Source organism: Acartia tonsa, chromosome 12 (genome assembly GCF_053477335.1).
Source record: "Acartia tonsa isolate MP-2025a chromosome 12, ASM5347733v1, whole genome shotgun sequence".
Lineage (NCBI taxonomy): Eukaryota > Metazoa > Arthropoda > Copepoda > Calanoida > Acartiidae > Acartia > Acartia tonsa.
In genome coordinates this window covers 39817718-39843346 of record NC_137271.1, presented here as the reverse complement: position 1 = coordinate 39843346, position 25629 = coordinate 39817718, and the positions used below count along the sequence as shown (strand labels likewise).

Here is a 25629-nt window from a genome sequence, read left to right as displayed (position 1 = left end):
TTAAAATTAAATTATAATTTTGACCCATACTGGTTTCTTTATTTATTTTTTGTTTGCTGAACTTTTTATTAATATTTCATCCTTTTTTTTTTTATCCTAGATACGGAGAGAAAATATTCAATATAGAAGTTGAGGGGATCGAACACAACATCTACAAACCTAAAATTATTGAGAAACCCTTCAATCAAACTCTCGTCGAGGAAAGTTGGAATTTATTATTTTAATCGCAGATTTTATAGGGATATTGCACCTAAATAGCATCGTTTTAGCCTCCTTTTTTTCTGTAAAATTTTAAAATATTATAGTGTTGTCCCTATTACTATGAAAAAATGTGATATTAAAAATCACGTGATATTTTGATTTGGGCAGAAAAATTAGAGCCTTTAAAATTTTTAAGCCTTACTTCATTATTTTGATCAAATCCATTAAATTATCTTATGCATTTCCACATAAAAAAAGTAGAATTCTTTTACGTCAGTATTTTTTATACAAAATAAATCTTATGTATTTGATGCAAACTTTATGAATTCGTTGATAGAACTTTTGCTTTCAGGTACAACAATAAGATTATACAATAAAAAAAATACTGCTTTACATATTATGCCTTTAATAAAAGAAAAAAATAATTGGTCTATCCTATTAAGTATAGTAGTAATCTTTTTAGTCTGTAGCGAAGGATCTCAAACCACTGAACCGATATGGTTCTCCTTAACAGTGAAAATTCTAATAGGCCAAGGGAAGGTTTTTCACTATTTTTGGGGAAGATTTCTCCACCCTCCAATAAAAAGTAACCCAATCCCAAAAAAAGTTTTTTACCTTTTTTTAAAATTTAAATTGAAAATGGGGAGGAGTTCGACTTTTCCCCCTCCTACTTTCAGCGCCTCTAGAGGTTTCTAGGGGGCGTAGCCACCAGTTTTTATATAAAATTCCAACTCTAATGCGCTTGACAGGGTATGGATGCATATTTCAGCTGTTCCTTTGATACCGGAGCACTTGCCACTGGACTAGGATGGTTCAAGGCCATGAAAGAGGACTATGATCCAGCCAATACAGAGGTAACATTTCTACATCACGCTTGATCATACGTTTATGTCCACCGGATGAAAACTAGTTCTAAACCGCTTATATATTGCATTTACCCAGGGGGGAAGGGATATGTCAATTTGCAAAGTAGAAGCAGCAAATAGTGCATAATAAAAAATTACGACATACAATACAAATGACCAATGATAGGCAAATACACAGACTAAATTACCAAAGGTAGGCCAGTATACATTTTATTTGACCAACAGTAGGCCAGTATACATTTTAATTTACCAATAGTAGGCCAGTATGACGTCACTATATATGACGTTTTATAGGCACTATGAAAGCTACTGTGAAAATAAATTTTTATTTTTCAGGACTTCCTAATGTTGAATCACAAGAACGAGCTTGTGCTGAAGAACATATCCAAGAGTGATGATGGAATCTATTTTTGTGCTGCTCATAATCCACAAGGAGGAGTTACTGGGCAAGCAAGGTACGCCTTTTCTCGTATTCATTCGAAACCGATTAATATCCGGTTGATTAGAACAGGTTCTCATCCATACGAAAAAATTATGTCTAGCTTCGTATTACATCCAGTTTTCTACGAATACAAAAATGTGCAACCATAAGATTAAAACTAGTTTTTTTAGCACGTGCCTTCGACATATCGGGGCTAAAATAAATGGTTTTGATCTCATAATTGTGCATTTTATATCCGCGGAAAGCTGTTTATAATACAATACTTTTTTTACCTATTCCTTTTAAGTCTTTCTGTCTTTTCTCTTTGTAAAAATATATCATTCACTGCAATTAATCTACTTTTTAATATCTTTTTGTTTGTTTGACTATCTATCTATCTTCATATATACAAATATACCATTTTATTTATCTATTTATTAGCGGTTACGCCCCTAGAGGTCTCTAGTTGCACTTTAAATTTTTTTTAAAAGAAATACGTAACCTTTCAATGTTGCGTTTAAGTCTCTACGTAAAAAAAATTGTGATTTCTCTTGGGAGGGTGATGGTACCCTCCCCCAAAATAGTCTTCCCGGGACCTATGAGAAGCTACCCTGTTAAGGATAACCCGATCGGTTCAGTGGTTAGCGAGATCCTTTGGTACAAACACGCAGACAAACACTCACACAAACAGATAAATACCCTGTTACTTTAGTATAAAGATTGGGATATTCATTAATTGACAAATTCATATAAAATCTAGGTTGGAGGTGTTAACCCAAGACGAAGCTGTTAAAGAAGCCCCCAGGAACCAAACTGTTCATCCAGGTCAATAACTTTCTCAATTAATCTAAGCCCCTAAAACAAAGAACCTCCTCTTAATTTTGAATTAAATTGAAACTTCTTTTTCATTTGATTGTTTACTACTTTGGCTATTTTTAGACCCATATAGTGTAGGGGCATAATGGGGTCAGTTATTGGATTAAAAAGGGTTTGAGGTTATTGTGCTCGGAAGGCGCTTTTGGGAAGGCACTGACAAACTTCAGAAAGAAAACCTTTCTTGTCATTATCTTTCCGATTTATTTTCTTTCTTGATAACAGTTACAGCATGTTAGTATACCCTTACATTAAAAAAAAAAAAAAAAAAAAAAAACAGTTTTTCTTTATATTGAATATGTCAACCTATTTTAAATACATTTTTTACTAAATAAGATTATTACAATGATGTTTTTTTGTATTTTTAGGCGCTGAAGTCAGCTTTCATTGTCTTACACCTTTGGCATTAAGGCCCTTTATTCATTGGGTTAAAATTCCAAAAGGCAGCTTTGATTTTAAGGTAAATTATTTTTTTTGTAAGTTTTAGGGAGGGAGGTGACATTGGACTGTAAATAACATTTTTGTTTTGTAATCACTTATCTTACTATTTGGCTCAAATTACTTTACTTTTAAATTTTGATTAAATAATTCTAAAGTTGTATTATCAACCCAATAAATTTAATCTATAGAATAGTAAATTTCTTGATAATCGATAATAATGCATATCAATTTATCGCCCTTTGTCTAATTGTTAAAGATCCATGTGTCTTAATGATGTGATTAATTCAATAATCTATTTAAATACTTTTCTTTTGTCAATTCTTTTATTAGCACAGCTACTCTATGCCTCGATTAGAGTAAAACACTAGAGGGAGAACTATATCTCCCCTCGCAACCACCTTGTGCAACCCTTCTATTGGGTTATTGAAAATCAACCAATGGTGTAGCTTATTTTAACACAGCCAAGTAGCAGAAAATGATTTAGAAGCAGACGAAAGAGGTCTTTGAAAAAGTAAGGGAGGTAGTTGTCTGTATATACATCTATACTATAGATCTGTTATGCCTCGTATATTTCATATTCAACTGACCTTCCACATTAAGTCTGAACCAATTTTTATAGATCAAATCATAATAAAGCCAAATTTTAACAACAATTTCTTTTAAAATAGTTAGAAACTATAACAGTCTACTGTTCTGTATGTTTTATAATATCATTAGGTAAATGTTTTAACTATCTTTGCTACTTCTGAATGTTCTTGTTCTATAAATATGACCTTCCAATTTAAAAATTATTATAACAAAGAAATTTATTTTTACTCTTAATTAAAAATTGTACCTAATGGCTTTATTTTTCTCGAATTTATTCAAAACCTGTTATCATCCGGTGGATTAGAACCGGTTCTCATTTATTTTGTATTTATTTTGTATTGTATTTATTTTGTAAAGAGTAATTGATTGTAAACCTTTTATAATAAAACGCCAGATAAGTAAAGTTAAACATGTAAAAACTTTTATTTTAGATTCTAGCCAATCACACTGAAGTATTGAAACTGTCCAATGTGAGCAAAGACGACATTGGTGTTTATGCGTGTGTTATCGGCAATGATCCTTCAAACAGCTTCTTTCGGTCAGCCCATCTCAGGTAAAATCTTTCATGTAGATTTTTTTTATACTTTGTGTATGAAGTCGATTAAAATCAAGTTCTAAAAAGGCTATTCTAAATAAAGATAACCCCTTTTTTCATTTGAAATAGATAATTGAACATTTAATGTTTTAAAATATAGCTAATAGTTCTATATAATTGTTTTTATGAAATTTATACACTTCTCGTTAAAGCGATAACACAGCCACCTTACAATTATTCTCTGGAGGTCTGTATCAAGGTCCTGCGGTCTGTTAACTGAGCTAGGATTACAAATATTTGTACAGACTTTCTCAGCTGATATTGAAGATAGACAACTTTTTATTTGGTATTTCAATTATTGTTTTTATGTGCAACTTTAGGACGAAGCCCATTTTGTTCCGAATTTGTATCACTTTTGAAAAGTGCGACTCCAGTTACGTCATATTTTTCTTTCCCGAAAAAGGGAAGGGGGGAAGAAAATCTCTTCAAAAGAGATGGGGAAAACCCCCTTTTCTCTCATCTCTTTTTTCTCCCCCCCCCCCCTTCCCCTTTTTTTCCCCCTTCCCTTTTTCGGGAAAGAAAAATATGACGTAACTGGAGTCGCACTTTTCAAAAGTGATACAAATTCGGAACAAAATGGGCTTCGTCCAACTTTAGGGTTCTTTTCTGATTTTTTTGTAGATTCGCTGCGTTGAAAACTAAACATTCTTTTTATGTTTAAAAATTAATTAAAATCCGCTTGTATATAATAAGTATTTAAAACATAATTATTTGAAATAAAATAAAACATGGTTGACTACATCCATAAGTAAAGAATCTTGTAAATATTAAACAAATAAACAGAAAAAAAATTCAAGATACTTAAAGGTTCTCATTGTTCATTGAAATCTTTACTACAAAATTCAACCTTCTATCTGAAATACATTTACTTTGTGAGTTTTTTAAGGTTCCCTAGAGTATTACTGACAGATCGAGAAACAAAAAAAGTATAATAGTTTTAAACAGGGGCGTCCAAGCTTTTTTATTTTTTTTGGGGGGGGGGGGTAAAATTTTGAAAATAAAAATATATTTTTTTTTGGGGGGGGGGGGTAATCTTTATTTTATAGAGGCATATTTTTTTTTATTTGGGGGGGGGTAAAAATTGAAAATCCAACTTCATTTGGGGGGGGGGGATAATCAATCCTTTACCCCCTCCCCTTGGACGTCTATGGTTTTAAAAACTCATGAAAAAAATCTTTCTTTTTTTAGTTTTAGAAAAAGTTACATTTTACATGAGTTTGATGTCCCTTAGTGCATTGCAGAGGGACAGACAAAGTCATAGAGAATATTTCCACAAAATAATTGAGTCTAAAACCCAAAAATTACATTTTCCCTTTGTGACAATCATACTTATGGAAATACAGACATTAAGAATTCTAGAGTAAATGCTATTATAAATTTATAATATTGACATATAATTGAAATATAATTGAAATGTCAAAATGGCTCAACCATATTTCATATTAAAAATAAATCACTAAATATAATAGCATTTATTCTTTAATTCCAGTGCGTTTGTCCAGGGAGGGCGGGGACATTGGACCGTTAATTACACTGATAGCCAAAGTTTTACAACTACCCTATCAATTACGTAAGCTCTAAAACTTTGTCTTCTTTGATTCACTTTTGATTTTTTTTTCAAGCTTTCCAATCGATTATTCTAATCTTCAGTTGAGGTCATTTTGTTTATTATCATTGTAGATGTATTTCAATTGGTCGTAATCGTTGCAATGGTCCTATGGCAAACAATATTTTTAAATCTTCTCGCAGAAATATTTTTACTTCATATAAAAATTAATATTAATTCCAAATTTTAATTTTCCAGTGTTGTAGAGCCGGACCCGTACTTGCTACCCCAGCAGGCTCCCATGCACACCAAGCTGATTGTCATTGTCATCAGCGTGTCCTTCCTCTGTCTCATCTCTCTCATCATTGTACTCGTCACCTATAGGAAGATGGAGAGAGAAAAGAGGAAAAAGATGCAGGTTGTTAGATAGATAGATAAAAAGATTGACATATAGCTAGATACTTATTCAGACAGATTTTGATACAGACAGACAAATAGATAGATATATATAGTTAGATTGCTTGATATACAGATGATTAAATTGAAATACAGATAGACAGCCAGACATAAAGACAGACAGACAGAAATATACAGATAGATATATAGATAGATACATAGTTAAAAAGATAGATAGACAGACAGGCAGACAGACAGACAGATAAATTGATAGATAGATAGATAAGTAAAGAAATACATAGAAACAAAGATAGAGAACTATAAAAACTATTAACTAAATTTTGTTACAGGCTATTCAGAATGCCCAAGCTATTACTGCATGGACTAAGAAAATTATAATTGACAGGTTTCACTTTTTAATACAAATTATTCTTTAAATTCATAAATAATATAAAATTTTATTAATTTTTCTATTTAATATACTTTCCCTTGTTTAATTATAAACGAAAATTCGTATTATAGACAGCTTTCCCGGAAATTGAAATAAAAATTTTAAGATTAAAACCAGTTTTATTGTCCCTGAGGGGCCTATGGTCCGTTCTAATACAATTGTTATTGACCTTATGTTTTTATATTTTACTATTCGTGGAAAAATGTCTTTGATACGATGCTATACATGATTTTCCATGTGATTGAGAACCGGTTCTAATCCAGTTGATATAAACCGGTTTCGAAGCTATACTGGAAAGATGCATACATCTTCTAAAACAATTAAGAAAAACTTCTCTACAGAGCCATTTTTTGGCTCAGTAATTTTTGTCATAAATTCACCTGCCATTAATACACTTGTCATAAATTTATTTGACATAAAAGTACAATTGTCATAAATGACATTTGTCATAAATGACATTTGTCCTAAAGGTACATTTGACAAAAATGACATTTGTCATAAAGGTACGTTTGTCATAAAAAAATATGTCATAAAGGTACGTTTGTCATAAATGACATTTGTCATAAAGGTACGTTTGTCATAAATGACATTTGTCATAAAGGTACGTTTGTCATAAATGACATTTGTCATAAAGGTCCGTTTGTCATAAAGGTGCATTTGTCATTTTGACATTTCTCATAAAGGTACGTTATGAACATTACTGAACTAATGTTATGTAATTATGTAGGAGTATGGTGGCACAGCCCAACGGGGGTATCCTACACCCAACTGTAAGAATTGAAAGGCAACCATCCTCACAAAAAATCAGGTAGCGAGTCATTTTTTTATAAATGTGGAATAGATTATCGTTTTAAGTTTGAATTGTAATTGTATTAACAGAATGGCAATTTATATTAATAATGGCAGCTGAGCCAAATGTATGTGGGGTCTCAAATTCGAAAGGAGATGGAAGGGGACTAGCCTAAATCTCTGATACTTAAACTTGTAAATAAAATAGCTTAAAACCATCACAGGGCCTAAGTGAAGCGGCTTATCTTAAATGTAGGATATCGGTTCATTAGGATTATATTTTAGCAATTCTTAAAAATGCATTTAAAATGTAAAATATTTAACATTTGTCCAAAATATAGTCTTTTTAAAAGGGCCTTTTTTAATAATAATACATATTTATAATACCATGTTATATCAAGTTCATATATATATGTATATGTGTGTACATCATAAAAAAGTTTATTTTTTATTGACAGTCGCAATAACATTTTTGCAATGTTTCTTTTTTTTTTAAATCATAAATAATAACATTATTTGTTATTAAGAAAATACACGTAGGCAATATTAAATTTAATAGCGTCGCTACTTCTTAAATCAGGGATCTTAAGGGATAAGACAATCAAAGATAAATAGATGCACACCCCCCTGATTATGATAAACAAGATTACCCCTTTTATGTTGAAATTATCAAAGGAAAAGGTTGGATGCTGCCAGTTTGCAACAACCAATACAGATTTTTAAAAAGCCCTCAAATTTTAGCACAACGAACAAGAGGTACTTTTTAGTATACTTTGGGTACTAGAAAATTTTACAATCAAATGTCCTCTCCTTTACTGAGGAATAAAAAAGAAATTATGTTTCAAAGTACAGAAATAAATATTATTACGGCAATGACTCCATGAGTTTTTTTTTTTAAAACGTAGCTTTTCTATAATTAGGGTAGGTCCGTCCTTCCGGGACAGTTTGCACTTTTCGTTAATGTTAGAATTGCCCTATTGACTTCAAACTTTGTAAGATTATTTACTTTTTATAAAGAGGAGCAACTCTATAATCGTTACCAGAAAGTCCGTACGTCCATTTTTACTTTTTTTAACATTTTTTATTTATGTCATATAATTACCCTATTCATCTGCATTTTGGAATACTTATTCCTAGGACAATATAGCACAATGCCATAATATGAGCAACGCTTCTCTATAATCAAGTCCTAAAAATGTAAATAATCCTCAAAGTGCAGTTTGTTTGTTTAAGTAGTTTTACAACAAATTTACTTGATATTTTATCTTAACTTATAAGTTTATATTTTGCTTATTCAGGAATCCCTACTGACACTCTACAAGTATTATTGTTCGTTTCTCCTACTATTTTAGTGCTTCGTATTTATGTATGTTGTCATCCTAGTCTATGTTGAAATAATAACAGTAATATTTAATGATAGGAACACATCAGAAAACACAACCCTGACAACAGTATCCGAGTATGAGCTGCCGCTGGACCCTGAATGGGAATTCCCCAGGGAAAACCTGACCTTGGGCAAAACCTTGGGCGAAGGGGCATTTGGTAAGTTTTGAGTTGAATATCTCTATCTATCTATATATAAAACTATCCATCAAACTATCTATCAATCTATCTATCTATACATATGGATTAGAATACATTATCTATCTATTTTTCGGTGGTTTTACTCAGAGGGCCTATCAAACAAATAACCCCCTTCCCTTATTTTTTAATGAATTGAAAAAAAAAGAGAAAAGGTAGTTTTTTCTATATGCCTTTAAACTTTAAAAATGAAAGCAAAGCAAATTATTATAAATCCACGAAATATTTGGAAATTTCTATGTTTTAAGAAACATTATTAAGATACCAATAATCTATAAACCAAAATATGTTATAAAATTTAATAATACTTTTTGTGGAAAGCTCAAACGTGATTTTTTTCATTTCTGTTTTTGGCGATTATGAAACTTTTTGTGGATACATCAATATCGACTACGTAGACTTAAAGAGTTTTACAAAAAAAGTTTTTTTTCATGTTTATGTACTGAATTGTAGAAAAATCATATTCTAGAAATTAAACATCATTTAGAATCAGCATATTAGAGTTTATTTACTCGTTTACATTTTAAATTTTAGTACATTTTAAGTCTATTGGATGTCTGTGCTTTTTTACACAATTTTGTATATTTTAGGTAAAGTTGTTGAAGCCAAGGCGCTCAACTTAAAACGGCCTGACGAATCCTCGATAGTGGCGGTGAAAATGTTGAAAGAGGGCCACACAGATGTGGAAATGGTTGACCTTGTTTCAGAAATGGATATGATGAAGGTAACCTCTATAATTAGGAATTAGGATTTATAATCTGGTATCCTAAAGTTTACCTATCTATCCTAAGAGGAAGAGGGGGGGGGGGGAGTTGACCCTACATTTTTGTTTTAGTTTTAGAAAAAAAGAAACAAATTTAAGGGGGTTGTTTTTCCATTGGCGATTTCTTTTGGGATGGTGGAGGTACCCTCCCCATAACAGTTATACATCTGCCTTGAACCTGTAAGAAGCTTCACTGTAAAGGAGAACCATGTCGGTCTAGCGGTTAGCAAAGTCTTAAGGCAACAGACACCTAAACATCCTGTTAGTTTTATATAATTAAGGATTTACTAAACCAAATTTTATGATAAATTCTCAAAAACAAGTTTGCAATATAGGAAATGAATAATGAAAAAAAATATATTGATCTGTTTTTATTATATTTAAGTGATTTAAATCTACAACCAACCCTTTTTGCTGTAAATAAAAAAAATATGACCCATCTTATACAGGATTGCCATCAGAAAGTCTACCCTTTTTTTATTATTTTATGTTGGTGATATTTACAACCACTTCTTTTTGTGTAAAAATAAACATGACCTTTACAGGAGTGCCTATTCATCAGAAAGTCTACCCTACATTGGCTTCTCATTAATACATGCAATTTTATAGGTTATCGGACGGCACATGAACATCATTAACCTGTTGGGCGTGTGTACACAAGACGGACCACTCTTCGTTATTGTAGAGTTTGCAGAACACGGCAACCTAAGAGAGTTTCTTAGAATGCGCAGACCCTGCTCGGGGTACGAGATTAACAATGATGCCAAGCCAATTTTGACGGAAAAGCTGCTGGTTTCCTTTGCTAGACAGGTATCTATTTAAAATTTTTATCCCGGAGGGAGGGAAAGGACATTGGAATATAAATTATACTCGTTCTTAAAGTTATATAAACTTGTTCATTCATTTCTTGATCTAAAAATTTTAGGGACTTTTATTTAATAGATCGAGTGGTACAAATAATTGATGTCCATACTTTACTTCCAATAATTTTAATCAACAGAACGGATAATTTTGTTTATCATGATGAGTCTATTTTATTGATAAATTATTAATTCTTAATATTAAAAGTTTATTGTATTTTAATTGGTCCTACTTAGTACTTGTTCAACATTTAAATGTGAAATGTACTTGATATTTCATCTCCTACAATTTATAATTTAATTAGCCATTAAATAAAATTTTTTTGTGAAAATTATAATTTACGCGTTCTTAGAATTAATAATAAATGATCAAAATTCTGCAATTAAAGAGAGTCTTCGTTGAAGTAGGAGGGGTACCTTTTTTTGTATGGTATTTTGCTCGGGGCAGGACACATTTCTTAGGAAGGTTGACCTAATCTACTTTTGTTCTAGAGGCCTCTAGGGGCGTAGGCCATAGTTGTAGATAACTTTATTTTTTTTATGAAGCCTTATTAGGAGCGCATAATTGAAATACAGCAACTTTGACAAATTACAAAGTTATTATGAAACGGGACAATAACTATTTTCTTATTTCTTAAGGTTGCCCGAGGCATGGAGTATCTTGGCTCCAAGAAGTGTGTGCACAGAGATTTGGCAGCAAGAAATGTTCTAGTCGCAGAGGGTTATGTTCTCAAAATTGCAGATTTTGGCCTTGCTAGGTGAGTCTATCTATCTATCTCTCTATATATCAATTTATCTATTTTTTCTACAAAATAAGTTCAGAAAACTTTTTTTCCTTATTTGTCTTAGATTTTATTGATTTCTTTATTTGACCTGATAAAAGTTTTGTAATTTCTATAAAAATCCTCCCGATTTTTTAAAGCTACACTATGTTAGAATGTGTTTACATCTTCTTTTTTTCCCCCAGTGATATATTCCTATTTTCTTAGAAAGGTCTAACAATTTTTTAATTCTTCTATAAATATTTTCTTTTGAACTTTTCGAGATTAGAAATTGTTTCATTTGGTAGATAAATTGTAGTAACAATGTTTGGATCATGTTACTTATCGATGCAGCGCTGCACTTACAAGTAACATGTTTAACTTTGCTGCACTTACAAGTAACATGTTAAAGGGAGATAAAAAAAGGACATAGGCAGACAATGTTAGTTATATTTTTTATTGAAAATAAGCTTTAACCAACACACAGGCCATTGAGTCCTACTGGAATACCAAGAAGACTCATATCAAAGCAATGAGAGGTTGTTACAGAACCTTCTTACAACGTTATTTGGATGAATACATGTGGAGGGATCGCTATAATGATAATGTATTTTACAATTTGTGCAACCAGATTGCTATTCAATATCATGTGTAATTATTTAATAATATTTTTGCATATATTCAAAACCATTACTAATAAATGTTTAGCTAACGAATTAATTATAATTGTTTCTATTTATAATTATATTAGTATCTCTATATGGAATGATGGAGGGATATTGCTGCATCTACAGGTAACATGTATGAGTTTGCTGCATCTACAAGTAACATGTGATAAGCGCTGCATCGACAAGTAACATGATCCCAATGTTTTTTTTATTTCTTACACATTCAAGTACATTTTTTTTCTTTTTCTCAATATTATAAAAAAAAATTATTTATTTATATTGATACTTCAATGTTTTTCAACCCAAATATTTGTCAAAATATGCACCCATCTCTCCATATGTTCAAGTCATCTATTATTAAATCATATCATATCAAGCAAGCATCTATTAATCTATTCAATCCAACTGTTTTTCCTATTAATATATCCTGAATCTATCTATCTAATAATCAACATATTTGTTCCCTGTAAAGGAAATTAATACAAATATCTCCATTCCCATATATCCATCCTCAATCTATTTATCTATATATCCATCCACCAATATATCTATTCATCTGTCCATTTATCTATCTATCCACCAACCTTCCTATATATCTATCCATCCATTTGTTTATCTTACTACCCATCCATCTATCTATACTTATCTATATATCCATCTAATCATCCATCTATTTATCCATTTATCTAACTCTTTATTAATCTATCCATTCATTTATATATCCATTTATCCATCCATCTACTTATCTATCTATGTATCTAGGGATGTACATTCTAACGACTATTACCGGAAGATGGGAGACGGACGTGTTCCTGTGAAATGGATGGCCCCGGAGGCCCTCTTCCACCGGAAGTACACAATTCAGGAAAATATGCGTCAAATTTTGGATCATTTGCGTAGCGCGTCATGTCACTATAAAACCCCGTCGCTAAGCTAACTTACGAAGTCTGCTCGATAAGGGTTTTTTGGTTCGATTCTCGACCCAATATCGTGTCATAACTGAAGACGTTGAAAATTAATTGTATTGCTTAAATGTCAATGATATTTTGAGAATGTCTTGATCAAAAAACAGGTTTATCTTATTACCTTGTAAGTTATAAGGTTATTACAGCTTGGATAGATTAATATTCCTACTCATTTAAATGAGTTATGAATTTTATGAAATTAAGAAAATATTTAAATAATTAAATTTTAAGGAATTGATTTTAATATATATGAGCAAAATTAAAAAGTAATATAATCCTAATATTTTAGTTTCAAAATTAAGAAAATATCATTAAAAATTTGGTTCCTCATAAAGGTATAATTTTAAATCAAATATATTAGAAATTTGCACAGTATTATAAAATTTTAGTTTCGCACAAAGGTGTAAAAATACTAAAAATTGTTAGGGAGAAAAAATGAATTGAGTATTTTTCATGATCTATTAGTGACCTTAATTTTAAGGCATTTTGTTAGGTGTAGAACATTTGACGTCAAGCTACTTTTCTCGAAAATACAAAAAATATTGAAGAAAAAACCGTATTTGCATCTTAATTAGTGATTAATGATCATAAGTTATTTAAGTATAACTATTAGAAAGTTATTGTTATTGTGGGAAAAGGTAAATTAAGAAGTTTCCATGACCTACGAGAGTATGGGTCAGCTTGAATGTCATCCTAGGTCCAGTGGTGTTTTCACAAATCCGCAAAAATAATTCAGCATTTTTCAAACTTATTTTCTTTTTTTCTGCCAAGTTTTTAAAGTTAAAAGGTATGTAAAACTAACCAAAACAGGGATTACTTTTTATCTTATAAAAAGGATTAAGAAATATTAGCTATGCTTTTAGAAATACGTTTGTTTGGTGTTTTGTAGTAACATTGTTTGTTTGAATGTGTGAAATCTGATATCCTTTGCATCTTTATACCTTTCTCTTTTATTCATTCTTACTTTGATGGAGTCTAAGCAAATGCCATTTCTCGCGGTCGTACGCGGTCATGCATAATGGTGGAAGGGTGACACAAACTTCAGATTTAGCGATTTGAGAAAAATTTATCTTTATATTATAGCGAATTGAATAATCTTGCAAGCATCGCTTTTATCTTTTAGAGAAAAATAGTAAATCAAATAGCGAAAACTGAGATCTGAAATTTGCGTCACCCTTTTAACATAACGCATTACCGCGTTCGAACGCGAGAAATGGCATTTTATTAGACTCAATCCTTACTTTATCCTTCATTCTTTTAGTCAGTTTACAAAATAGCAAAATTTTCAATACTTATAATGAGTGAATTAAGTCTTTAATGCACAGTCCGTAAATGTAATTTTCTCGGTTGCTAAATATATAATATAGACTGTGAAGATATACCTTTCTCAAAAGCATCCAGTTTACAACTTGCTTTGTACGTCAATCTGTCGTTCATGCTACTAAAGACACTTGGATCTCTTTCTTCTTGTTTTATTTCCCTTTTTTAGGCTCTAAAATTTAATATGTTTAACATTTTTTGCTTTGTTACTTATGGATGTTGTCATCCTTGTTAACTAAAATTACCCCTTCTGTAGATTAAGATCATTGGAGGATAAGTTATAATAATGTTATTTTGTACCCAAAGTTTTTAAGCCAGCAAATGGGAAAGTATGTGTAAAAAGTTTGGGTCGTAAATAATATTTTTAGGTATTTTGAATAAACACCTCTTTTACCTTTTCTACTATTCCCCCTCCCTTTTAAGGTACTTATTCCCTCCTTCCCAGCCACCCCCCCCCCCATCTACTCCTCAATACTACCTACCACCTTTTTGAGAAGAGAGGGCTAGCTTATCCGGTTAGACATCAAAGAGAAAATCTTCTTATATTACACAAAGATAGATAGATAGATAGGGTAGCAAGATGGATAGATAGACACTAAGATGGATAGATAGTCGCATTAAATTTCAAATATTTGTTTGCAATTCATCTTTTTCTTTTGACTTGAAAGAAAAAACTTGCAAAACAAAGTAACAAATAGATAGATTATCTCTATAAGTATATAGGATATTAAAAGAACATACTTTCATTTTTTTGGATTTAATTATAGAGATGCATCGCTTATAATATTGTCCTGGAAATCAATTAAATGGGATAATTATACCATACAAAAAGTCAAGGACGCCCAAGCTTTTTTGGGGGGGTAATCTTTATATCATAGAAACAAGCTTTTTTTTTGGGGGGGGGGGGGGGGGTAACGATTATAGAGTTAAATCAAAGTGCTCTATATATTTAAACTCTAAAAAAATCACTAATTTAAAATAAAATTAATTTTGTGGGGTAATCTTTATATCATAGAAGCAAGGACGTCCAAGCTTTTTTGGGGGGGGAGGGGGCGATTATAGAGTAAAATCAAAGTGCTATATATATTTAAACTCTAAAAAATCACTAATTTAAAATAAAATTAATTTTGGGGGGTAATCTTTATATCATAGAAGCAAGGACGTCCAAGCTTTTTTTTGGGGGGGGAGGCGATTATAGAGTTAAATCAAAGTGCTATAAATATATAAACACTAAACAAAATCACCATTAAAAAAAAATCTTTCAATTCTGTAAAAAAAAATCTCTTAAATACCAAATTTGACGCATTTTTGTTCCACAGTCGGACGTTTGGAGTTTTGGAATCTTGTGTTGGGAGATTATGACTCTTGGAGGCAACCCGTATCCATCCATTCCAAGTATTGAGAAACTGCTACAGCTTTTGAGAGAAGGACATAGGTATGTATTTGTAGATTTTAACTGTAATTTTTTGCAGTTATTTAGCAATGCATGCTTTTTATCAACCATGATAGGACATTTCATAAAAAAAAATAATTACCATTATGTGCCTCTAAAAGACCTTTAAGAGGTTGGTAAATACTCTTCCTTTCCTGAAATTACATATAAGAAGTCTATATAAAGGAGAACCATATCTGTCCAGCGGTTAGCGAGACTCTTTGCTACATACATACAGACAGATAGATATCCTGTTACTTTTTTTTGTAAGGATTCATTTTAGAGAAGTACAAAAAATGTACAGTTTACATTTGAAATTTTTGTTTAAATTAATCTGAAATAGGTAAAACCTTAATAGGAGGCCCTTTGGAAAGTTTAAGGCTTGTAGATAACATAGTTTTTTTAAAACAATTTTAGAAGGATTTTTAGATGATATTTTGAACTAGATTTATATGATGTATTAAATTATTTTAGCTAAATAATGTGGCAAAAACAAAATTAGCAAACGCAATAAACGTATTTTATTTTAGTGAGAAACCCTTTTTTATAACAGTAAAAACTTCGCAAATGTGTATCTTTAGTGTTCTTGTTTTTTTTTTCTGAACGGCCACTGTGCTTCTAGGTACCTGCAGGCTTAGGTCTACTTTTTTTTAAGGCCTAAAGGAAATCCCAGGCCCTCCTCATGTAATAAAAGGACTTTGAATACATTTATAGGTTTTTTTGGGACAAGGATTGGAAAAATCGGGGTTAGAACAATGGACGATAAATTAATGCACCCTCAATTTTTGAAAAATATAAGTGTAGATTAAAGTTGGGGGGCCTAGACAAGCCCCTAAAATTTTAAAGCTAATAAATGACAGAACTTACTTTGGGGGACAATTTAGTTTACAATCCAATTTCACCTCTCACCTTTTTCTTATTGGCAATAGTGTTTTACGCCAACTAGTTTTAATATTGGACTTATAGAGGAAATTTTCCTTTTTACCTATTTTTATTGAATCTTTATTTATATTACTAAACGGAAACATGAATGAAATGAGTTTGAGATGCATATTTCTGTACAAAAATTTAGCAGACTTTTTGCATTGATCTAAATGAATATTGCTTAAATAAGAAAGATTTTTAATAAAGAGAATATCAAAATAAAACTTAATTCAATTCTTACTAAATCTTTTTAGAAGAACGTCAACTGGAATTTGACAAAAAAAGTACAAAATCCACATTTCCTTTATACCTGGCTAAGACAGAAGTCCAACTTTTTACTTTTACCTAAAATTGTATATATTTGAAAATATGTTATTTCAAACATACAAAATTAATTCATCGCAAAACATTTATTATTATAAAATAATTTAATCATTAGCAGAAAAAGAATCCTTTTCTACTAATGTACAGAGTATGACAAAAACTGTACACAAAAAATTACCTAAATTTAAACAACAACAAAAAATAATACTTTTTTCTGTAAATGAATATTTCTACTCTGTTTATCTAATCCCTCTGTAAGATAAACATACACGTATAAACAAATGTCGAGCCATCTCAACATTTAAGTAGGTTAGTGTCTACCTAAGTGTCTTCTCTACTTCAAGATTGTCTTCACCCTAGAATGTTTTGTTTTTCTATCTATAATACAAAGTAGAACGATGTCTGTCCGTCTGTCCGTCTGTCTGTCCCTTAAGATCTCGGTAACCACTGAACCGATTAAATTCTACTCTTCAGGGTATATACCTATTGGTCCTGTGGTGGTTTTAAGCTATTTTCTTGGGGGGTGAGACACCCCCAACCCCCCCCCAAAAAAAACAAAAAAAATCCCCCCCATTTTTTTTTTTTTTTTTTTGTAAGAAATATCCCATATTTTTTACCATCTCTTGGGGCAAAGCCCCTAGAGGCTAGGGGCGAAGCCGCTAGTAATATATAAAGTAGTAAGTTTTTGTCTAAAGCTTAATATCTCGTTAAATGCTGGTTTGAATAAGTTGTTCAGTTAATAGAAGCTTTGGTCATGTCTAAGAATGGTTTTAAGCTATTTTCCTCACCTCCCTCGCCCTCTAAAAATCCAGATGCATTATAAAGAAAAGTAGATCATTAACACAAGAAAACTAAAGTACTTTCAAACTCCCTTCTATCATACCTACACGAGTATAACATTGAGATTTTAACTGGTAAAATTATAAATAAATAGATCAAAAGTCCAATTACTTTCCGATTTTTATTTTCAGCGCAGCTATCATTAGTGTCTATATGTCGGTTCTGTTATTTTTAAAATAAAAAAATTAACTAAATAATAGCAAAACTTTAGATGTCATTTCATGTTGTTTTAACATTTTATGTTTTGAAAACTTATGTAATATTTTATTAGATTTATTAGGTTTTATCATAGAATTTGGTTATATAAAAATATTTTCTTATAATCCATCTTTAAAAACTAATCTTAAAACATAGGATAATGGAACTATTATTAGATTTTAAGAAGATTTTAAAAATTTTAACTTGTATGATATGTTTCTTTTAATTAAAATTGTTCGTATTTTTATTATTTTATTCTGTATGATTTTTTCCATATACATATAAATCATTTAAATACAAAAATATTTTAACATATTGATTTTTTATTCCAAGCCTCTATGCAGAGGGTGGATTCCCACTCACCCCCTGCCCCATATTTATTGGAGGGGTTTTGAAATCCTTCTTTAATTAGCCTAAGTTCTTCCCTAGCTTTCTAAGTTCTCAAAAAAAACTGAGTTTATTTTTTTCTAGATTAAAAGCATTATTCTTTATTTTGCCTAATTTTTTTTATAGAACCATGAAGAGTAATAATGAACTAGAAGATACTTTTCAAGCTTTTTATTTTTCTTTTTATTTAGGATGGAGAAGCCAGCTCAGTGCAGCATGGATATTTACCTCATTATGAGAGACTGCTGGCAATTTTATCCAAATCAGAGGCCTACCTTTTCTGAACTGGTAAGGATTTACACATTTTTCGGGTATAGACCCTTTCGTGGCAACGCCTCTTAAGTTTTTTTTAGTTTTTCTCCTATTTCTTGCCACTGCGGGGGGCTCTAACCCTGCGGTTCAATCATATATCCTAACTTAAAATAACCTAACCTAAAATAATCTATCAAAAGCTACTATGAAAATACGACGAAGCGCCCCTTAAGAGGCGTTGCAACGAAAGGGACTACACCCAATTTTTCTAATCATGTGGGGGTTAAAGGAACTAAAAACATGAATCAATTAAAATCATGAGTAAATCTCCATGTTTATATTCCAGTAAAAAAAGCTACACTTTCTTTTTAAGCTATCAAGATTTAAAAGAACTTTTCATGACAAAAAATTCAGATTAGAATCTGTCTTTTCACTATGTGCTAAATTCATACAGTGCAATCTTATACCAATTTTTTTTCTACAAAATGACAAAACAAAATAAGTAACAGAAAAGCAAAAAAAGCAGAAGATATGTTTACATAAATTTATTTGGAAAAAAAATATTTTATTGAATTATAATTAAACTTAGGTAACAGAACTGGATAGAAAAATCCAGAGCTGTGGAGAGGAAGAATATTTAGACCTTGGCCTTCCACCTCTAGATACACCTCCTTCCTCTGGTAAGTAAATATATAGATATTGATAAATAATTAGATGTTATTTCAGTTTATTCATTGAAAATTGGTAAGTTTGAACTTAACAAAGGATTTAACATATTTATGTATAGAGATTACGTTTAAATTATAATTTCTTATTCATTAAAAATTATGCGAATATTTTTATAAATAACATATTTCTATTTTTGATTTTCATAATGAAACATTTCACATAAATTTATTCAGCTGTTACATGTCTTATTCTTTAAAATTATATGCTTTACTGCTTCTTTATGTAGTCATCCTTGTTTAGAAATACTTTATTAAATTACATATGTTGTAGATGAGACCTGTGATATTGGAGTACTGGAAGCTGAACAAGCCCACCATAACAAACAGTATTATCAACTACCCCTGCAGTTCCATAACCATCAGGTATTCAATGTTCATCCAGATATATTTGACAACTGGCAGCTATGCCCATACAGGCCTCTAGGGGCACTTGAACGTTGGTGTTAAAAACCACACAGACAGGCAGACAAACATCTTGTTTGTTTAACATAAGGATAAAGATTTTTATAATATCTAGTAATTGCTAACTTCTATAATGTGATTATGACCATGATTATCGTGGATGATTATTTTGAAACTAAGTGATACATGTCAGCGTCTTGTTGAGAACTGGTCTTATTACAGTTTTATTGCTTATCATTTTCTTTATCATTAAGCCACAATAATTGTCTCTGAAATATTCTTCTTTTTAGTACGATGGAGGCGTAAACTGGTCACCTGATCAGGGCTTCAGCAGCATGTCCAGCGGCCACAATCCAGAATCTGGCAGTTACAGAGCAGGATCCAGGTCGGGAGGATCAGCAATATATGGCAATGGCTCCGGAGGAAGTCCTGCATTCTGTGGCTCAGATGTTTCTGAGGATTATAGAGGATCACAGGTTGTAATTTTTAGTTACATTAGTTACTTTCAGAAATGAATGTAGAATGTACGTAGATGACATAACAGGAAAATAATTGTCGTCAATTTAGAGTGCAATCCCCCCCCCCCCCCCGTATTTATTGGTAGGGTTGTTTTCCATTAGAAGGAAAGAGGATTGGGAAAGGAGGAGGATGGTTGGTTCATTATTTTAGCCCTCTACATAGTTCCCTTTATTATGGAAAATAAAAATCTGGTGTAAGATCCAAGTACTTATACATCAATTCTTTCTATAAATCCTATCCTATGATATAAAGAAGTAAGGTTTTTTTTTGTGTGAAGCAAAAGATCTGGAAAATTGCTAGTCTGAATGGGCTACACTTTTATTAATTACATACAACCTAAAGGCTTAGGGCCAAGCAACTAATAAGAACACATCTAAAAACAACAATAAGACAAAAATCCGATTATTCTTTAAACTATTTAATACAATTTGTCTGTAAATATTTTTCTACTTCTCAGGACTATCCTTTTACCTATACTTTGGTTGGAGCTGGCCTGAACGGTCCGCAGGGACAGCTATCTGGAGAATGGGGGATATCAGTTCCAGCTGGAGGGCAGCTACAGGCATCCAGAAGTTTCAGGTATAAAATACTGACTATGCTGAATTTGATAGATTCTTAGTTTTAGAGTTTTAAAACAAAAAAGTTGTCCAGTTACATTTTTCCATTCATTATATTTTCTTTTTATTAATTTTAGGGGGCCCAATCCTTATGTGAATGCCAGATATCGCAACCACAACGGACCTATTTATCCTGGAACTAACAACGCAGCTGCCCAGCCCAATATCAATGAAGTACGCTATGCCAGTATGATGAGTAGCCGGAACCAGTTTGCAAGCATGCCACGTCATGTTACATACGCGAGAATGCCGCGTAACGAGATGTACACTGCGCAGATGAGCATACCGGATGATTACTCAGTAGAAATGCCTCCTCCACCCCCAAATATAAGGTGAATAATTTGAAAACTGTCCAGCAAAATCTATATTTTCTTACAAACCTGCTTTTAATTTAATCTTTCTAACCTAGAATATAGTTACTTCATTTTCTAAAAATAAAATAAATAGTCAATGGTTTATCTTTGTGATAAAATTAGTAATAACTTTTATTGTTTTAAGATGTCTATCAGAAGGAAAGCTGTTGTCAATGCCTATGTCAACTGCAATCAACACAGCAGCTGTAACAACAACCCTGACAGCCACAGCACTGACAGCTCCATCCACCCCAACAACTATTCAACCCCCTAATAATATCCCCAATCAGTTGTGCGCTAATGAACCCTCCTACATGGATTTTGAATCCTGCCCCTCTCCTTCACCCCCTCCTCCACCTGTAACTAACCAATCAGAATCATTATACTCTATTGTGTTAAAAAATCCGCCAAAAGTGAGCAATCAATCGGAGGAGAGCATGAGAAATAATCTTCAAATTTCAACAAGCCAATCAGCTGATTGCATGAGAACAGTAAAGACGACTTTGCCTCTGGTGTCTAACCTACCCCGGCATTCAACTACAAATGACCTAAGCAACGAAACAGAGCTAAATATGATGTCAGACTTACCTTTGAGTGAGATAAACACACCCACATCTGTGGAAAGTATGCCTTTAATGACATATCCAACAATTAAATCAACAGAGATTGTTACTTCTGATGAAGGTTATGGTGAAGAGTCTTATGCTACAGTAAGACGGAATGATAGAGCAGCTACTAACAATACTTCTGAACAAAGTTCAACTAGTGTGCTTCAATCTCAGTTATAAAAATTGACTTCCAATGAAGAAATGCTGAAAACTATAAATGAATAATCTTACATTTTTATAAAACTATAAACAATCCAAAATTTTTGAGGCCAAAAAGCCATTTTCAAAAGAAGTGACTGAACCTAATTCGTGCCAAAGAAAGTAAAGACTTTGCTTTTAAAAGTTCTGACTCATATGTATTATTATCAAATAACCTTTTATGTAAAGTTACTGTTTAACGTGCCTAATTTTTGTTTTGTGTTTTTATATTATAATGATAAATTTATGTGATAAATGTAAAAAGTTAAAAGACAAATCAATTAATTTAAAAATTCGACAATAACTTTTTATTATTATTTTGATATTGACCTAAAAGGCCTACCCAGGGCGTGATAAAGAATCTGAAAATATCTATTTTGTGTACAACTTGACTCTGTCAAAAAAAAAAGATTTGTATGAAAAATGATTTTTCAGCTTTACTATTACTCCCTTATTATTATTTATTATGTATTGAATTTATTTTATTACTGCGCTTTAAGGCATATTCTCTAATTTTTGTGATTTAATTTCGTTTAAATTAGTTATAAAAAAACCTGTAATTTTTGTATTAATTTTCTAAAGTGCCAAAGCTAACGATTTTTTACAGTATTATTTGTTGTTACTTAAAGACATTAATTAACATAAAATGTTTAAATTTAAATCAGTTGCAATTTGGCCTCAAGTAAATTTTACATCCCATAAAAATCCTGTTTAATTAACAATAAAATGTTATTATAAGCCTGTTTTCAACATTTATTTATGTAGACAAAAACAATTTATTGAGTTGTCTAACCTTTTTCCTATTAAAATATGCTTATTGTCATAAGTCAACCAAAAAGTCCCAATTTTCTAGTTCTCAATATGTAATAATGTTTTATGAAAAAAAAACCTATTTTAGAACTTGTTATTTCATATGTATTGCATTAAATATCTTTAATTTCTTAAAGTCATTTTAGTAAAATATTAATAGAATTTATCAACAACCCACCTTGAAGTCCTTAAAATCTAGTTTTATAAAATTTTGATATTTAAATTTTAAAGTTGTGCTATCTTAATGCAAATTCAAATTATATATTTGACAATGCAAGGTAAATTCATGGTCAGCTATTTTTTCAATGCACAGAGTAAAAATATTCCCTTCTAGAGGATATTTTTATTTTAAATGTCAAAAATTATACCCTACATAAAAGATTTTGAAGAAAAATTTTCAGGATTTTTTAGAAAAAAACATTACATTTTCTTTAAAATTTTTTATATTGTAGAATATGCTTTTACTGTGTAACATTTGTTAAATAGATGTTGTTATGTATATTTACAAACAAAAGACAAAGCTTAAAGGGCTTCAAGTTTTTTTTTTCTAAACAAGAATGACAACATCCATAAACGCGAAGCTCTGAAACGTTATGACAGACGAACATTATTCTTGTAGAGTGTCAGAACAGAATATACAAATAAGTCTTGACAAAATTGTACGTAAAATTGTTGCAAAACTATATAAATAAATACAAGATACTGTATAAAGACATACTGACATTCTTAGGACTTGATTATAGAGTTACGTTGCTTATAATATTTACCCTATTGTAATAGGAATCAGTACTCCAAAAATCAGATCAATCTGATGATTATATCAAATAAAAATTTGTTGTTGAAAAGTTAATGTTCAATATCTTTAAAATGAACTTACGGACATTCTGGCAAAGATTATAGAATTACTACGCTTTCTAAATCGTACCTAACTACTCCAGGAATCATCATGCAAAGTTTAAAATCGTTTGGACAATTATAACATGCATAAATTAACGAAAAAAGCTAACTTTACGGACGGACGGATCGACCCTATTATAGAAAAGCTTTGCTTTTAAAAATGAACTTTTAAGCGTTTTAATTTCTATGTATATAATGATCTAAGCATGGTATAATTATTATTTTTATTAAATATTTATATTTGTCAGATTTATAAAAACTGGTAGTTACATTTATCAATAAAATATTAAGTAATAGATGTGTTTGTTAGTAGCGAAGGTACTCTATAATTTAAAATGTCCGTCTGATTTTCTCGGCTCCTTTTTAAGATAGACGCCTGAAATTTTTGGGGATTAAATAAGTTCCGATTCTTCATTTTTTCACCAAGTTTTATTAAGATATGTCATTCAAATGGGGTGCTAGATCGATTCTTTTCATGATTTTCTCAACTCCTATTCAAGACAGACAGCTGAAATTTACAGGGATTAAATAATTAAATAAGTTAACATTTTACATATTTTCAGAGTTTCATTATGATCTACTTATTTGTTGTGGTGCTAGATCGATTCCTAGATTTTCGCATTGTAAAACATAAAAGGTTTCGTGATTTATTTTATTTTTATGATTGATTTGTATTACACTGCTCTATAGTTCATTTTTCCGGTATGTCCATCCATAATTTTTAAGCTTCGCTACTCATGGATATTGTCATCCTTGTTTTTAGTTCCAAAAGATTCTAAACAAGTCAACTGTATCAGTTTGTTGTTTTTCTTAAAATGTATACATTTTTTTCTCAAATTGTCTCTTGTCTTACTCTCGTGCTGCGTCGTCATGATAATATTAAATGTATAACCAAGACAACTGCCTGGCACAAGGGATGAGGACCTTTTTCGTTTGCTAGCAAATTACTGTTCCTTTATAGTGACTTTGATTTTTGGGGTATAGTCCCTTTCGAGGCAACGCACCTTAAGGGGCGATTCTTCGTATTTTTCACAGTAGCTTTTTTCCTATTTCTAGCCCCTGAGGGGGGCTCTAACCCTGTGGGGCAATCACCCAACCCAATATAACCAAATCTAAAAAAAATCTATAAAAAGCCATGATCATTTATATCCCGGGTATCATTTTTAGAAGATTTTTAATTTTTTTTGGAAGATTTTAGAATTTTTATTAATTACTAAAAGAAAGAAAAATGATACCAGCGAAATAAATGAAATTTAAAAACCAAAATTAAACCACATTTTACTAGCATAAAAATGAGTTTTTGTTTAAATGAGAATGATATTCCTGTCCAGTTTTTTGGTTAGGAATGAAAATTTTTTACCCGAGGGAATAAATGATGGACCGATACCACATTTTAAAAATACAACGAATCGCCCCTTAAGGAGCGTTGCTACGAAAGCGACTACTCCTGATTTTTGATATTCTGACGCTATTGGCTATCAAATACCATATCAAAAGTCGGCACAGGGTCTACAAACTGTTGGTAGAGTTACATATAACACGTGCCCCCTCTTTTTTTTTACTTAAAAATGATAACATACCACATGACATTAACAGTACACACTGCGAATCGGCTCTTTTAATTTTTCAATGGTTCTACTATACATACAGTAGATGTATCCTTTGGTTACAAGTATCCAATGTTAATTTACTAAAAATAAATCCCCTTGAATCGCAAGAACTACATATGTTAAAAAATCGTTAAGGTTGTTTCCGCGGTTAAAGTTGATTTCGCTTAATTAACAATTTTCATGGGATTTATGCAAAATTAAAATAGAACATAACATAAGATAGAATGAATTTTGAAATAAATAAAAGATACAAAACAATTAATTCTATCCCTTTCACTTACGAGTACAGCCGCTGACCTCTAGTCTGGCCTCCAAATAGTAAATAAAGTTTTTTTTAATGTGATAAAAAATTAATGTTAAAACTTAAAATAACCACTTTGATTATGATTAAAGAGATGCATCGCTTCCAAGATTATTTATGCCTTATCGTTATAGAAATGTTCTT

At 31.1% G+C, this 25629-nt stretch overlaps 1 protein-coding gene across 1 annotated transcript in view; it reads left to right on the top strand.

Moving 5' to 3' along the window:
* The window catches only part of LOC145334025 (fibroblast growth factor receptor 4-like), a 45635-nt gene extending 21765 nt beyond the window's left edge, over positions 1–23870 (top strand). The window contains exons 4-25 of the mRNA XM_080179303.1: positions 101–201; positions 952–1055; positions 1404–1522; positions 2249–2313; positions 2730–2821; positions 3822–3943; positions 5790–5949; positions 6278–6333; positions 7106–7186; positions 8588–8709; positions 9339–9472; positions 10121–10321; positions 11011–11129; positions 12563–12665; positions 15405–15520; positions 18382–18478; positions 19032–19122; positions 19442–19533; positions 19863–20048; positions 20549–20670; positions 20786–21040; positions 21207–23870. Of these exons, the coding sequence (XP_080035429.1) occupies positions 101–201; positions 952–1055; positions 1404–1522; positions 2249–2313; positions 2730–2821; positions 3822–3943; positions 5790–5949; positions 6278–6333; positions 7106–7186; positions 8588–8709; positions 9339–9472; positions 10121–10321; positions 11011–11129; positions 12563–12665; positions 15405–15520; positions 18382–18478; positions 19032–19122; positions 19442–19533; positions 19863–20048; positions 20549–20670; positions 20786–21040; positions 21207–21849 (3181 nt within the window). The 3' untranslated portion in view covers positions 21850–23870. The remainder of the gene's footprint in view (positions 1–100; positions 202–951; positions 1056–1403; positions 1523–2248; positions 2314–2729; positions 2822–3821; positions 3944–5789; positions 5950–6277; positions 6334–7105; positions 7187–8587; positions 8710–9338; positions 9473–10120; positions 10322–11010; positions 11130–12562; positions 12666–15404; positions 15521–18381; positions 18479–19031; positions 19123–19441; positions 19534–19862; positions 20049–20548; positions 20671–20785; positions 21041–21206) is intronic.
* Positions 23871–25629: the final 1759 nt, after the last annotated feature.